Genomic DNA, 17,738 nt, shown 5'->3' with positions numbered 1-17,738 from the left:
GAAACTAGTTTAGTGGAAACTAGTTTAACGCTAAGTGAGAACGGTCGAAGCGCTCTTGGAAGCGCTCTTCCAAACCAGTTTGGAAGACCACCTCGCGATGTAGTTTTCAAGATCGCTTCGCATCGGAAAAGTGGTTTTAGCGTAAGTGAGGACACAACCGTTCTTCGGGAAGCGATCTTCGCACATTTTGAGCGCGCTACTCCACACGACAGGTGTAGAATGCCTATGCTGCGGTTTCGAATTTCGCGCGAAACGTGTCACCCCACTGAGAGCGTTTCCATAGCAACAAGAGCGCTTTACGTGAAGTGATTTTGAAAACCACTTTCGTGTGATCAAGTGAGAACGCTAGCAAAGCGATCTTCCAAACTGGCTTTCTGAACCGGTTCCCAGTAAACTAGTTTTAGGAACGTAGTGAGAACAGCCTCTTGGTTAACAGACGATATTCCTTTATTGAACATCGATGAATACACATTTGTTTGTAAGAATAGGCATCATAAACATGGCGGAGGTGTCGGAATGTACATTGCAAACTCATATACTTATTTTCAAAGAGATGACCTGATGCTCGATGCAAATTTATGCGACTCTATTTTTATAGAAATAATTCAAGAAAAAAGAAAGAATATTATTGTAGGTGTCATATATAAACCCCCAAACGTTCCAATTGACGATTTTTCAGAAGCAATGGATGCTGTGTTTGCCAAATTCACCAGCGAAAACAAATTAAGTTTTTTAATGGGTGATTTCAATATTGACCTATTACAACATGATCAAAACAATTCTGTTAAAAACTTTATTAATATGATATTTAGTAATTCATGCTACCCTTTAATTAACAAACCCTCACGTATTACGAAGTCGTCTGCCACGTTAATCGATAACATATTTACAAACAACATACATTCATCTATTGATTCTGGTTTATTGTATTGTGATGTCTCTGATCACTTGCCAGTCTTTCATATATCACAATTCGGCACTAGCAATGTAAAATCACCAAATGCAAAGGCTAGCTGTAGAATGATAAATGAGAGAAATATTGAAGTTTTATATAGGGATTTACAAGAAGTCGACTGGGGAGAAGTATATGATAATGACGATCCAAATGAAAGTTATAATCTTTTTCAGGCGAAATTTCGTAAACTATATGATAAAAATCTCCCTGTCGTAGTTGAAAAAAATAGGAATAAAAAATTGAAATGCTGGATGACGAGAGGACTGTTACAGTCTATTCGACATAAGAATAAATTATATAAATGGTATATACGTAATCCGTCAGATGAAAATGCTTCCGTTTATAAAAATTATCGTAATTTACTCACAGCGCTAATTCGTAAAACAAAATCACAATATTTTCATAATGAATTTTTACTCAATAAATCCAATATTAATCGCACTTGGAAAACAATTAATTTACTACTTAATAAAAGTAAACCAAGTGAAAATTCTGTGTTTAAACATAACGGTAAAACTGTTACAGAACCGAGCACTATATCGAATTCGTTTAATAACTTTTTTACTAATATCGGTCCATCTTTGGCAAACAGAATCCCTGAAACTCAAACGGACTATTTGAAGTTTATCAATGATCCACCAACTGACTCCTTGTATCTGTATCCCACCTCGGAGAATGAGATTTGTAACATTGTTAAAACATTTAAAAACAATAAAGCGGCTGGTTTGGATGAATATAGTCCAAGAGTCATCAAACAAGTCGTACCATATATTTGTGGACCTTTGTGTCATATATTTAATTTGTCTTTATCAAAAGGAATATTTCCTCATGAATTAAAAAAGGCCAAAGTGACACCAATTTTTAAATCTGGGGACAAAGGTGAATTTACGAACTACAGACCTATTTCTGTTTTATCTGTTTTTTCTAAGTTATTAGAGCGTATTGTTTACAAGAGGACTTTCGAATTTCTTGATAAATTTTCTATTCTTTATGATAATCAATTTGGGTTTCGTAAAGATTATTCCACAAGCATGGCTCTTACAAGTCTCTCTAGTAAAATAATAGATGCTTTTGAAAATAATGAGTTCGCAATTGGAGTTTTCATCGACCTATCCAAAGCCTTTGATACAATTAACCATAACATATTACTATCTAAATTATATCGTTACGGCATACGTGGTATTGCTTATAATTGGTTCACTAGCTATCTTAATAATCGTTTACAATGTACTAAATACAAATCGTGTGTGTCAGACTTTAAGACAATAACCTGTGGAATTCCCCAGGGCAGTCTCCTCGGCCCATTGTTATTTATATTATATATTAATGATCTTTATAAATCAGCAAATGAGCTATCCTTTATATTATACGCCGATGATACAAATATATTTCATAGCAATTCAAACTTGAACTCCCTTTGTGATATTGTGAATGCAAATCTTGTACATGTATGTGAATGGTTTAAGGCTAACAAATTATCTTTAAATGTCAAGAAATGTAACTACATGGTTTTTCATAATAGAAAGAATATCGATTTTAATGATGCATGTGTTATAATCGACAACGTAGTATTACCACGGGTAGACAAGGCCAAGTTCCTTGGAATTTATTTGGATAGTTTTATGACATGGAAAGATCATATACATGAGATCGAAAGTAAAGTATCCAAAAACATTGGTATTATATCTAGAATTAAATATCTCTTGCCAAGTCACATTCTACGCATGTTATATTGTGCTCTGATACTTCCATATTTCTCGTATTGTAATATTATTTGGGCCAACTCCTGTAAGTCTAGCATCATAAAGCTTATAATACTGCAAAAGAGGATTGTTCGTATTATATCTGGATTACATTTTCAATCTCACACAAATCCTGTATTCAAAGAGTTAAAATTATTGAAATTTAGCGATATTAATTTGCATCAGCAAAGTATTTTTATGTACAAAAGCATAAACAACATTTTCCCCTCTCAATTTAGTAATCTCTGTCATTTTAACTGCAATTCGGATATTCATAAGTATAGCACGAGAAGCGCTACCCAAATTCATTTACCAAAACATAGAACCCGAAGATTTCAATACGATATTCGCTACTCTGGGCCAAAATTTTGGAACAGTTTACCAGCCCGCCTACAAAACTCTCGTTCTTTGCAATCTTTCTCTTATAAAATGAAACTTTATTTAAATGCTCGCACTGACAGAGATCCTTGACATGTTGACATGCTTGAACTACCTTCCATTTCTAATGTTAATTAATGCACATGCCTTACCTGTTGCTCTGCTAGACAAATGTCACTCAAGCTCTTTATATATACATGTACCAATATTACGTAATTGCGACCAGTTTACTCTGTTATTCAAATGAACTTATCTTCTAATGCCTACATTTCTTCTCCCTCTTCTCCATCTGTGTTTCTTTTTCTACTCTTAACTTTCTTATTTATATGCAATTACATATGATGTCATTACAGTACGTAACTTGTTATTTATTTGTATCTGGCGACCCCAACTCAAGCTCTGCTTTCCGGGTTTTCGCCTCCTTCAAAATTGTGTCGAAATATATACTGTATTCGTTACTATGTCAAATATTATTTTGTATCTGTTTGAAGGAAATAAATGTGATTTTCAATCAATCAATGCTTGCAAAACTCCGATATCTCTCATGTCTGGGTCGCCGAATGTGACGTCAGAGTCCCCCCCCCCAGACTTACATCACCATACATATATCTTCTTGATACACGTATGTTGAAAACAATACTACACATGTGCTACCCGAGCCATACAACCACCCACACCCACACAAACCCACACCTTCCAAAACACACCTCACCGACTTTCGCCTTCCAACAAACCACAAATTCAATTTTCGACTTATGAATAAACAAGGTAACATTCGTTATGGTGAGCATAAGTTACACAGAAAGATCTCCTAGCAAGCTTGGTGTACCCCGACTACGAATCAATAAGAAATGACCCATGACTCTTTTCGACATCTTTAGATATAAAAGGTGGCATGATGTGAATGCACTAAAACAATTCTACCAGTCTCACACCAAACCCACACCCACACCCTTTTCACCACGCACAAACCCATATGGATCTGGTTTCACCGATGTAAATGTTACCACCACTGCGTTATTACGGTGACACAAGGAAGCGTGTGAAATATCAATCGAATTGAGTTATATATTTTTATCTCATTTCCAGGTACACATTATACTCGAAACAATAGACATATTCAGTACATTGAAAATAATCATCATATCATATCCAACGTACAACATCTAACAAAAAAAAAAACCACACACACACACAAAGGGAAAGAATACCAGCTAATGCCTGGGGATTATAAGAAAATAAAGTTTCTGTTAAAAGACTCACCTCCTTAGCGGGTGCTAAAAAGAACACTAAGATTAGAATACAGTTCAACAAATAACAAATAAACAAATAACAATTACATTTGAAGACATAATTCGCAAATGCAGGTTTAAAGGAAAGAAAGAAAGGAAGAAAGAAAGAAAGAAAGAAAGAAAGAGAGAAAAAGAAAGAAATAAAGAAAGTGATTGAATGCACCTTGAGCAGAATTATTTTAGAAAAAGATATGACCCTATAATTACATTCAGAGATTAAGCTTAATACATGTAATATGATAAGACCATGCATTGCCAAGACTAGAGATATTCTTCGTACTGAATTCAGTACAAACTAGGGAAAATGTCGATAAAATATTCAAAATGTTGAAAGCGCCGCGCCACTTGCATCCAATGGAAGCTTTCTCAGAACCAGGCAGTCGATGACATGCAATTACTTAATACGGTCGTGTGGTCCAGTGGTTATAGAGCACTGGACTTATAACCGTAAGGTTGTGAGTTCGAATCCGCGCTCTGCCATTGTCTCCAATTTGATCAAAAGACCCGAGAGTAACTTCTGTCGTCTATGGTCAGCCATTGTGACTAATTAAACTTAAACGTAAAATGTTGGTAATTGGTTATGCACCAGCTTGGCATTATACCAGCAAGAAGCTGTCCTGCTGAGCTCCAACGAGAGTTACAATAACAGAGGAGGAGGAGCCGTGGTGTAGTGGTTCTGACTCTCGCCTTGTAAACAGAGGGTCGTGTGTTCGAATCCAACCGCGGTTCTGGCGTCAATTGGCAAGGCGTTAATCCACACTTTGCCACTCTCGACCCAGGTGCTAAATGGGTACCCGGTAGGATGTGAAAGTCATTGTAGCTTGTCTAGTAATGTAGTGTGCTTCACTGGCGACTGACTGGTATACTCCCCAGGGAGTGGAGGATGTACACACATTGTGTGCGGGAATGACTGATTGAATCCGCTGACAGGGGTAATAATATGTCTATAAAGCGCTTAGACACGTCGCTACACAAAAGCGGATTATTATTATTATTAACAGAAACAGAATAATTTGTTGCATCATCTATTTCTCTTATTTCAAAAGGTTGAAAAGAGTAATGGGCACATTTCCTATCTTGTAGTCGGGGTTGGCCAAGAGCCATTTCTCTGTAACTTATGCTGACCATAACGAATGTTACCTTGTTTATTCGGAAGACCAAAATTGAATTTGTGGTTTTGTTGGAAGGCAAATGTCTTCTCGGCCTTTACAAGCTATCCGTTCATGACGTCATCCCATGTAACGAGTTGAGCTTGAAAGGGCTGGTGGTGAGAATAAATTAACCCTTCGTCTATACAGAAAGGGCCCTGTATGCACCATGATAAATTACACAATTTAGTCCAAAGTGTCGGCGATGACCAATTATATATCAATGAGGTTTCCTTAAGAAATAGGGGACTTTTACTTAAAATGAGGACAAATGGAAAGAGGTGTTTATTCAAAATTTTGTTCCACATCCATACAAAAAATATTGTACTTCAAAAATAAAAATAATTACAATTAAATCCAAAATGAAAAGAAAATAGAGCGGATATCCATATTATTTTCTGCTGTTTTTCTTATAATGGTTATGTCAGCTTTTGTTTTGTCGCTTATTATTTGTTCTATTTTTTTTGTAGTTTGCCAATTAATTCTGACGAAGGCCAACCTAGTGCAAATTATTTTTTTAATATAATTTTTTAACAATTCGACAACGGATAGTCAATATTTGATGCATGTTGAAAATGTATTGCGCCACCTAGAGTTTGAATACCTTTCTGGTTCTCCATAGCGATAGCACCACCGGTGAAACTGACTCCAGAGCCCAGTAACAGACTACTTGCTAATTTGAAAGAAACGTTCTGATTGGTTCCTAGTCAGTCTACTTAGCAAAATGCGCATGCAACGATGATCTTGATAGGCCATTTCATTTAGCGATTGATTGCTACCCTTTGTTTTGCGGGGCCCCGAACGTCAGCGAGGACGTTATTTTCATTGGTATTGGTCGGTTTGTCTATAGTTTTTATGGACACAATGCACGATGGGACAGAATCTTTAATAGTGCGTCTTCATGCAAACGACAACACTCTTACACTGTTCCACTCTTTTTCACTTAGAGTAGCAATCATTATAAATATGTATGTTTTTATTGTAAATATATTTTCCCCGATTTCGCTTAGATAAGTCCTTTGATGAAATTGGTCCCAGTCTAAAAGCAGATTCATCTCTTTTAAAGATGTATACTTTGTGTTGAGAATGATATTTTGTGGACATGGATGAAAATGTTTATTTCAGTGGTTGATTGATTCGTGAACCATTGTGTTTGGTTGGAAATAAGACCCTTTAAACGAACGAGATTTCTGCCAGGTGGTGAATTACCTGAACTCAATTTTCATAATAGATCAGTGAATACAATGTAATAATTAGATGCCCTCTTACGACCAAACACTCGTTAGATTACAGCTAATCCCCCAGATAACAGGGCTAGTATGTTTTGTTTCTTCTAACTTCTTCTCAACTCAACTTTAATCAAATACATTCATCATGGTCATAGTTCTATTTCTAGGAGTTGTGGTCATTAACGAATAGGCCCGAACACCATTTTAAAATATACTGAAAAACAAGGGTGACATTCGTATCCCTGAGGGAGAGAGGTGTGGCTAAGTTGTTAAATCGCGGTAGAGCCTGTGTGTTGACAAACGAAAATCTTTATCTAGGAATAACCAATCACGTGGAAGCCACTGTAAGCTCTTATATCCCTTACCCTCGCAGAGAACATCCTGGGGGAAAATCAAACCCCAAATAAATAGATAAATAAAATACTAATAATAATGATAAAGATAATAATAATAATATAAATAATATACGATTTGTATAGCGCACGTATCCACCTTGCTAGGTGCTCAAGGCGCTCCTATATTACCACGGCTAAGCTAGTCTACCGATTCTGGTGCGCACAGCTTTAATAATAATAATAATAGTAATAATAGTGATGATGGTGATAATGATAATACTAATACTAATATAATAAATAAATAAATAAATGAATAAATGAATAAATAAATGAATAAATAAAAAATAAATGGTCATTTTGCCTCCGACGAAGATTCTGCTAGGATCGAAAGCTTAGGCCCCTTTTTTACTTTCTAAAAAATAAAAGAATAATAAAAAAAAAAGAATAAATAAATATAAAAAAAATGAAAAAAATTAGAAGGTGCTGAGATTGCTACAGTATTACTGTGACAATTTTTCGGCAATCATATGGGATATACTTTGGTAATAAGGTCGTTGATTGTCATGTTCTTCACCTTATCTTTCAACAGAAATGTGCCCCGTATTTGAAATGAACTTCTATTCACAAGATTGAAAACACTTCAGATAATTGATGAATCGTTAATGAAATCTCTTTTTCTTTGATAATGACCCCCATCAAGCTCAGTTATTTTGTGGATGTCAAATGCCAGATTTTATTGTAGTGTCAGGGAAGAAATTTATTGAATTTAATTCCTTTGATTAGACTCATGTTCTGAGTTTATAAAGATAGTTCATGTGTTGTGAATATTCAAACCTAGGTAAAAATGTACATGTGTTAGGAATATCCATCACATCCCTATCAGGTGGATGTCATATTTTGTACAAGTGTTTTAAATAGTTATATACAGTTCTCTTTAATGAATATATTTGTGCAAGTGCACAGGAAGTGTCTTTTGTTATAAAGAAGGTATTGCTTTATGCACTCACCTGTTATTGAAATTCTTTGAATCACTTTATAGAAATTTTACAGTTAGTCCTAGTAACGGTAGGTATATTAGGAGGTTAATTTCAGTAATTCAGAGAGAACCACCTAAGCTAGAATAGACCACAGATGTTAGTATAGGCAGTCGAAGTTAAAACGGAGGGACTACGTCGGTGACGAGATAACGACCCCAGCTATCGCCGGTTCTCCACCGACATGATTGGTCAAAACTCATGTCATCATTGGGGGCTCGATCTCGTCCACTAAATCATTGAAGCCACATCTCTCTGATCTGGGGGCTACTCATCAAGGGGAAACACTGTCTGCGGTGGCCGACGCCGAATGGAAGAGGCATCACAAGCTACGGAGGCCAGGAACGGGACCGACCACCAGGGCCGAGTGGGACATGTCAGGCCAGAAGAGATGATGGGGGCTCGAGTCAATTATTTTTATTAAGTTAAGTTATATTTTGTTATCAATATCCATGTGTATTTTCATGTACAATAATTGTAAAAGAAATCAAAAGAAAACAACAGAATGATTGACAAGATTTTATTAAATCTTATAATAACGGTATTTATCAATTTTACGTATTTATTTGGTGTCGAGCAGCAGTAGGTTAAAACAAAATTCACTCCCACGTGACATGTAGTTAACTTCATCATGGTCTACCTATGTCATTTTAAAGGTAGTTTGATAACAAAATATTTTCTCACGGAAATGTTAAATTCTCTTTATATTTCACTACATCTCCTTAATAATATCTTCTTGCTCTCATTGCTTTTTGATCCTCATTCTTTGTTCTCTCCCTTTTTTTCCTCACAGTGGTATAGAGATAGCGGGGTCGCCTTGTGGCTTCACCCCCCCCCCCAGTTTCACGACAAAGAAAAAAGGAGGGAAAAAAGAAAAGGAAAGGATAAGATACAAAAGGCAATTTTCTGAATATTATTATTATTTGTTTAGCGTCAGCCTGTGCCTGGGAGTCGAAAAGCGAACTGAATCACTGTGACCCACAGGTCTCTCAGAAGGTTTGCTCACTCGCTTCTCTCGCTCACAGCCCAATATTCCTATGTCTTGCACTTCAATTATTTGGCTCATTACGTCACTGCTTCGTCATATCTTCCTGCATCCCACGTGCAAAATCAAAGCTCGTTTCACTCGACCACATTTTCTTCCTTCGTTATTTAATAACTAACTGCATTGCTCTGCTCCCGTCTATTTCTCTTTCTCTCTATATCACATTATTTGTTTTATAGTCATGTTCTGAACAAAATAACTAACAGGCATTTCGATGAGCATATGCATTTTTTTTCAAATTTTATTTCAACACTAACAGTCATTGCAAAACAATTTACATTATAAATTAAAGTTCAAGAGCAAGATATAAATTATCAGACACAACAAAATGTACAAAGTTATATCACACATGAGCTTTTACACCAAATACTTTTGACAATCTTCCTTTGAATAATCTTGTTTTTGAAGGATATTTCTCAACTTGCTCATTTCTGCCTCTTCAAAAACATTGAAAAGAGAGAACATATCTCATTCCCTCTCATAAATCAATAGTCTATCAGATTCAGAGTTACTAACAGTTTACGATTTGGTCCCTGTAAATTACAACAACTAGTCCATGCTTCTTTTGTACACTACATTAACATAGTCTGACTTTGCGTTTCTTTTTATGAAGCTACATGTTTGAGCGTACACGGAAGTCTATGTTAAGTTACACCATTGTTTAACTCTGCATTATTATTGTAAGCCGTAAAATCTCAGAATTGTTCACGTTGCATATTCCTGCAATATACTCTGCTATTTCGTCCTACTTAAGTCTTAGTGAAGAAACTATTTATTTAAGTTATTATCCCACAGGTTCCAGACAACTAATTATGAATGATTTAAGAGTCAAATGAGATAATAGATCAATCCTGTAGGCTCCCTACTGGTAGAGATGCGTGTGACCAATTGACTATCCATATTTAAAACAAAACTTTAGACCAAAGCTTAAATTAATGCTACAGTCACATTCCCCCTACGGCGGCGTACGGCTAGTCTAAAACAGCCGTTTTGTTCACTTTTTATTCCAACCACCTACATGTAGCTGGTACAACAAATGTTAAAACGGCTGTTTTCGACTCGCCGTAGAGCCACCGTAAACAGTGGTAAAGCAAATGTGACTGAGGTATACATCTTAGTTTGGAATACAGCCATTTTATATTACATTCTCAATAATACGTACATTTAAATAAATAAATACTGATATTATGACAAAGACAATGAAGAAGGGAATTAAAAGATGAGGCAATAGAGAAACAAGACATGCAACGATGTGCAGAGTATTTATAAAGTGAAATGAATGACTATGGGAGAAAAGGGGGAGAGCGGGGGTGGAAAGATACAAAGAGAGATGGATAGGGAGAGAGAGAGAAATGAAGAGAGAGAAAGAAAGACGGAAGGTAAAAGGGGTAAAAGGAGATGAATGAGAGAAGAAGGAGAATGAAAAGTGAAATGTGTGAGGTCTCACTATCCTTGGCTAGCAGTCGATACATTGGCGTACAGTTGTTAGGGCTTAGACCCCCCCAAAAAAAAAAATAATAATAATGAAAAAATAGAAAAAAGAAAACAAAAACGAAGGAATAGTATTGGAAAATAGTAAAATAGGAACCTATTGTGTTTTCTTTTCTTCATCATGTTCATGTTAATTTGTCACAAAATTATATATATTTTTTTCATTTTGAAATGTTATTATTTATAGGTTTTTGCTGGTTTCGAAATTACATAGATTATTCCCGTGTCTCAAATATAAAACAACAAGAACAAACATAAATAATCATACGAAGGTGGATAAAATTACTCATAGCCTAAAATTATAAATATATATAAATATATATAATACACCAAGATGATAACATATGACGTAGTGATGACATCACCAGTTGCGTGTTATTCTGTTCCAAGGGTTGTTAAGGTATGGAGGAGCTGAAAAGAAAAGAAAAGGAAAAGGGATGAGCAATGTGTGGTAATGTTTCCGCTGTCGGTGGAAACAAATACCATTTCATTTTTTTTTTCCAGTGGTGGTTAGGTTCATACAAATTTACAAACCAAGGTTACATGATTGATATAAGGTTGTGTGTTTATTTATTACAATATTTTGTGTGGGTTCGCGTATGTGTTCTTATTTGTGTAATTTGTTGTGGTGTCTATATATGGCAAGATACGGCTTTTTTAAGTATCTCGGAAATATTGTTTTTATTTAGGTATGAGATATATATAAATACTAATTTTTTTTATCCGCAAGCCAAAGTTGAAAAGTAAAGAAATAGAAATTAGCAAATGATTGAAGAAATCAATGAATAGATGAAAAAATACCGAAGAAATAAATTAATGAATTCAAACAAGATGTAGCCTTATGTATTTAGGTACTGTTTTCAGTGGTAATGCTCAAATTTGTAAGTTATCTAAACATTCAATATGAAAAAAATAGCCTACATCAACGTATAAACAGATCATTGGACAGGGGCGATGCAAGGAGAATTAGTTTGAGGAGAAGGATAATAAAATAATAACAATTATGCTAACAATAATAATGATAATGATGATGATAATAATAATACTACTACTGTTAATAATAATAATGATAATAGTGATGTCTTGTCGAGCGCATACGCCGTTCAGAGACGCCCATGGCGCTATCCATGACGTATAGCGTTTCTTAACACAGGTCCGTATTGAATTATGAATAATCATTTATTATTTAGGTGGCAATAATGACAGCGAAAATATGATTTAAAATGATGAGAAAAATGATATTGGAGGTGTTCAGCCTTGCTAATGATAAAAAAGAAGAAATAAAACAAAACAAGACTAACTCTCTTACCACCGTGGAAATGAAATGGAAAGAAGATCAGTTTTAGCATCATCGACAACCATGCCACGTAATCCGGATCTAAAAAAATTCCCATTTGTTTGTGATTAGCTAATGGGTCTAAGGAATTGTGTTAGCAATTTGAATTTGGAGCTGCCTTAAAACAATGGACTGCAGAAAGTCGGTTTCCTAACATTTTCCTCGTCTTGTTATGGTTGGAGAAATAAGTGGTTTAAACGTAAGTAGGTTTTGGAAGCATTAGACTAATTGAATGATAGGCCTCGAGTCACCAGTCCATTAAATCACATCCGATGGTATAGTGAAATGGATGAATCCAGGTATTTTTTCGAGGGACAATTTTACTTGAATTTTCCCATGCCTACATCACTGTGATTTCTTTGAATTCTTCTCAAGTTTTTACGTCCACTGCGAGACCAACGGATGCTGTACGAGAAATCCGTTGTTAAAAGTTGGCACCTATTACGTTTTTATTTTGCAGTTTTATGGCATAATTATTATGACCATCACTGACAATATTACTGCATTTATACGAGTGAATCCTAATCAAACAAACCAGTATAGATGTATAGGCCTGTATTATTAGAAATAAAGCCCTAAGAAGACGCAGTGGCTATGACAGAATTCTAACTGATTGATTGATTGATTTATTCATTAATTGATTGATTTATATTTATTATTTATTCATTTATTTATTTATTCATTCATTTATTAATTTCTTTAATTATTTTTTTTTGATTTATTTATTATTTATTTATTATAATTTTTTTTTTGGGGGGGGGAACAACATACATATGACGACATATTTTCCTCCTGTTTCAATGACAGAGAGACCTGGTTACGGGACTAAAACCTCTCATAACAGACATGCTTCTTCATCCTCATCCTTTCCTTCATAATTTCCTCTCTTTTTTTTACCCTACTTGAAAACCGAAGGAATGGTGGTCGCCCCTTTGTCGCTGCCCCTTGTCACACAAAAAACTAAGCAAATACTCGCAATGTATAACTAACATGCTTTGTTTCCTGCACCCAAGATGTACCGAGGCTGCACGTTCTGTCCACATATTGATCAATTAGATCGCGTGTTGCATTTCAGATACGCGTCCGATTAAGTGCGATTTAAGTCACACTCAAATCTTTGTGAAAACCCCCCCCCCCCCCTGACTGTATTATAATTTTAATATCAGATTCCTTTCTGGACCACACACAGGAAAACAATAATCATTGTAAGCAAGGCAAGGATTTGGCAACCTCCATACCTTCACATTCGAAATATCTTCGTGTTGATTGACCAAATAGTGATGAACATTTGCACATCTTTCCAGTCACGTGATGTCGGCAATCTAGAGAGAGAGAAGGGGTGAGAGAGAGAGAGAGAGAGAGAGAGAGAGAGAAGAGAGGGGAGGGGTGGTGTTAAAAAAAAAGATCAGAAGGTAAATTTGTGATTTTGCAAATTTTAATGTGCTATTCCAGATTAAATTTGAGAAACGTTTCATCATCATTCGTCAATTACCATGGAAACAAAATGCGCTTTCTATCCTATTGAGATTGATATTGTAATATATTTCATCATGTTCTTCTGGCTCCTAACAAATTATTTAAATATTTTATGCAGAATTGATAAAAAAAATAATTTGAACTCGATATTGGGCTGGCAAATGGCAATTTATAAATGTGTTGTACAGTGGCGTACCGTGGGTCACGGCATTGGGGGGGGGGGGCACCAGCACAAATTTTGAGTCACTCGGTGAGCGCGCAAAGTGCGCTCAATTGCCAGGTATAGGCATTGACCTTATAGAGACATTTTTAAGGACTGTGCCATTAAACGGATATGTAATGTATCTCACTGATCAAATGATGCGAGCGCGAAGCGCGAGCTAAAAATTTTTGATATTCAGACCTAAAAAGGGACATAATAAGCAATTAAAAATACGTATCTGTCTCGCTAAACAAACAATGCGAGCGCGAAGCGCGAGCTGAAATTTTTGTATTTATTTACCCCAAACAGAAACAGTTTAAGGAATATTTTTAGGAATCAAATAAGAGAATACATATCTCACCATACTCATCTAATTTGAGTGCCAATCGCTTGCTGATTTTGTTAGAAAACATGAAACACTTTTTGTAGTCATTGTAATCATGATTAAAATACGCATCTCACTAATCAAATATTGCAAGCGCAAAGCGCGAGCTGAAAATTTAGGAAATTGAGACCTGAAGAGAAGCATTCTAAGGCTTGTTTGTAGGAATTTACGAAGACCATACATATTCATGAAGAGCAGACATATCTCATCAATCCACTAATTCGAACGTAAGCACGAACAGGAAATGTTTTATATGCAGACCTTAAAATGGGGCAATCACTTTAAGTAGTCATGAAAAAGAAGCATATGTCACTACATAAAACAATAATAACTCGAAGTGCGATGAAATATATTTGGTGCATATTGACTTGAAAACAGGACGTTTTAGTACAACATGTTTATATATCTCGTTAAACAGACAATGCGAGTGCCAGGAATAATGAACAAATAGGCCCTGAGCTAATTATGTTTTATAAAGTTATGAAAAAATATTTCTTATGTAATATAACATAACATAATTTAATATAACATTATAATGTACAATAATTTCTTCTATCCCACTACGTTTCTTTCTTCTCCCTCTTTTTCTCCTTTTTCTCCCGTTTTTTTTTTTTTTTTTTTTGGCCAGCCGATTGGGGGGGGGGGGGCACGTGCCCCCCCATGCCCCCCCCCCCCCCCGTAGTTACGCCAATGGTGTTGTAGAAGTTAATATAGGATTAAAAATAAACACTGCTATGAAAGTACCGCCCGTATTATGAGAAAATGATCATTCTGGCACAAACATGAAATGAAAATTGTTTAGGAAACGTTGCACTTTCGAGGCGACAAGCCCTTTCAGGCCAATGTCGTAGATGGTGTCGTCGCTTTGTCGTATTGCATCTACAAATATGCCATCTACGACGAATGTCTGATGAAGTTTGACGCTTCACACGTGAAATCTCAGCACAGGTGATACTTCACGATTGGAGATAAAAGGGGACGTTTTCTCATGTTATCACTCCAAACAAATGACCATCCTCAGGTCAACCCTTATGCTAAACTCACCAATGAAAGCGACTCGAACCGACAAATTGATGTAAACTTTGATGGATCTGGCCCCCTGTTGCATAAAAGTTACCCTTATGGTAATTTTGCCATGCAATGGTAACTTGCATTATCCTTGATTTTGATTGGCTGGTGATCAGCGTTACCATGTTAGCTACCATTGGATGGCAAAGTCATCATAATAGTAACTTTTATGCAACGGGCCCTGATCAGCAATCGGTTTTATTGGTGTGAATGTGACCGTAATATATATCTACTACTATATTAGCGATCAAAATCACTTATTCTGAACAAAATTCAGCTAGATAAAACCTGCATTAGCACACAAGTTTCATAATCTACATTCTTACAGTTCCATGAAGATCTTTTGCTCATGCTTCCAGTGTCCATTTCTGCTATTGCTTCTGCGTAGGCTTCATCCAAGAGGTCATCCAAGGCAGCGATCTCCCAGAGTTCCAGAGGAGCTGTCATGGCAACCGATGTCATCAGTGCTACAGCCAGCACGCCGCATAATACCATCTGCTTGTAATCCATCTTAGTCTGATATACTCAATATAAATCTGGAATATAAATTTGATATGAATATTATACATAAATATCAGTAGGAAGTGTACGAAATTGCCAAAACCGAGAAACTGACTTGATACTTGATGTTTAACTCTAATATAGCAATGGCATGACCTAAGATTTTGTCATATCCTTCATCAAAAAGACCCACAGTTCTTTAATAGCTACAGCAACATCAAATGTTTGAGATAATTTATTTTTTTAAATTATATTTTCTCACGGATCCTATTTCATAAAATAATCTCGTGATAAGTGTTACAAATTAAGATTCATACTTTCGCTGAAAGGTGTAAAAAAACGTAAAACTGACCATCTTATTGTGACTTTTTGCATGATCAGTTCCTCCTTCAAACCATTCCACTGTCAATGACCTATTTTTGATGGTTCGAATGCATCATTAATATGTTAGTTATCATTTATGGTAAATATAATTGTAACCATGACAACCATCAGACTAGAGACCCACGTTGCAATATACATGATATTCAAATCTTGATCGACGATTCCAGGGCAAAGACATGTAGTTCGATATTGTTAGTGATATTAAACACGGTATTGCCACCGCTTAAAACGAAAACTAATTTATTTCACCTTCTGAAAAATGTTCGAAAGGGATTAACACTAATGCCATGATGGATAACTGCACATCTATTTTTATATGGATTTATTCTTTTAATCTAGCCCGAGTATTAGATGTAATTATCATTTTGATTGGATGGCATAAAAAAACCTGCCCTTTCAAATCCACCTACTTTATCATTGGATGAAAAAAAAAATCAAATCTCAAGAAACCAATCTAATCCGTGGAATATATGGTGTAGTAAATTTTCTTTGCGTGAACAAAGCAGTTCACAATTTGTTCCATCAATGTTCGCCAGAGCCATTATGACATTCCAAAAAGTGATCAGAATAAAAAAAGTTTGTTAACTCTTTGCGCGCTGATGTTGCAAGTTTGCACATTCGTACAATTAACTTTAACAATTGTAATAATTAGTTTCCTCCTCTACATACATATTAGAGAGGCTTATGAATTGAAATAGTTATTGGATAACATCTGTATAATAATAAGTATCAATGGTGCAATATGGAAATATTGAATTAAAGAAAATAACATGGAAACAATTGCCATTATTATCCCCCCCTAAATTGATTCGACGTGCAAAGAGTTAATAAATTCAATCGGTCAGTGCATATTGAACTGCATGGGTCTCGTTAGAGAAAGGGTTGCGTTTGAACGCAACTGAAAAAATCTAACGCAAGTCATTAATTCGCGCGTCTGATTGGCTAAAATCAAATTACATTTAATTCCAACTCTTCATACAACTGACCCTTGGTCCGTGAAAGCTGTATTCTGAAGGAAAACTGAATTTCAGTTTCAATTGAATTTGAATTGTTCATGACTATGTTTAACATTTTCTCTAGGGGATTCGTAAGTTGACCCTTTTCCAGAGTACTAGCAAATTTTGAACGCATGTTTGTCGGTGTATTAATTTTAGTAAAAGAGTATGGTGAATTCAATTCGGTTACGGATTGGGAGAAAACGAGAGAGTGAGAGAAAGAACGAAAGATATAAAGATAAGGAGGGAGAGAGAGAGAGAGAGCGAAAGAAATATAAACAGTCAGAAGGGGAGAGAGAGAGACAGACAGGGAGGGATAGAGGGATTACTTATTTTCTGACTCCATAAAATACAGTTTAGATCAATTCAATTCAATTTATTTTATTTCATTTTCAACAGAACAAAGTAATGTGGTCAAAATAGTTACAGTGAACTTATACAGACAAAATAAATTCAGGCATGTACAATATATGATATTTATCTATAAGTAAAAGCAAAACAAAACAAGAGTATTATATATAAGCAAAATATCATAACCATTTTAAAATTAAATTCTGAGAAAATGGAGGGATCCACTAAAAAGCAGTGCTTGTATTGTGTGGACCTCTCTAAATTATTATTTTAGAATTGCCTACGAAGACAGACACGAAGATGACAAAAACAGGGAACAGCAAAACAAAAGAACAAGAAACAAGAAAACATGGAAGCACACACAAGGGAAATTAAAATAAAAAGGGAAAAG

At 35.4% G+C, this 17,738-nt stretch overlaps 1 protein-coding gene across 1 annotated transcript; it reads right to left on the bottom strand.

Moving 5' to 3' along the window:
• Positions 1-9,393: 9,393 nt before the first annotated feature.
• LOC135154940 (uncharacterized) lies at positions 9,394-15,654 on the bottom strand. The gene is made up of 3 exons (XM_064103187.1): positions 15,443-15,654; positions 13,224-13,307; positions 9,394-11,060 (listed from the first exon to the last, which is right to left on the bottom strand). The coding sequence occupies exons 1-3, from the start codon at positions 15,624-15,626 to the stop codon at positions 11,011-11,013; spliced, it is 318 nt and encodes a 105-aa protein (XP_063959257.1). The 5' UTR covers positions 15,627-15,654; the 3' UTR covers positions 9,394-11,010.
• Positions 15,655-17,738: the final 2,084 nt, after the last annotated feature.

Source organism: Lytechinus pictus, chromosome 8, assembly GCF_037042905.1.
Source record: "Lytechinus pictus isolate F3 Inbred chromosome 8, Lp3.0, whole genome shotgun sequence".
NCBI classification, from domain to species: Eukaryota; Metazoa; Echinodermata; class Echinoidea; order Temnopleuroida; family Toxopneustidae; genus Lytechinus; species Lytechinus pictus.
Note: the sequence above shows the minus strand (reverse complement) of the source record. Positions and strands in the feature narration are given on the sequence as shown.

What these genes read in the sequence shown, in the direction of transcription:
- LOC135154940 (XM_064103187.1), bottom strand. Translation starts at nt 15,626, where the DNA reads ATGGATTACAAGCAGATGGTATTATGCGGCGTGCTGGCTGTAGCACTG. An exon ending in CAAAAGATCTTCATGGAACT is followed by an intron (nt 13,308 to 15,442) that starts GTAAGAATGTAG and finishes CTCTCTCTCTAG; the next exon opens with ATTGCCGACATCACGTGACT. An exon ending in AAGATATTTCGAATGTGAAG is followed by an intron (nt 11,061 to 13,223) that starts GTATGGAGGTTG and finishes TTTTCTTTTCAG; the next exon opens with CTCCTCCATACCTTAACAAC.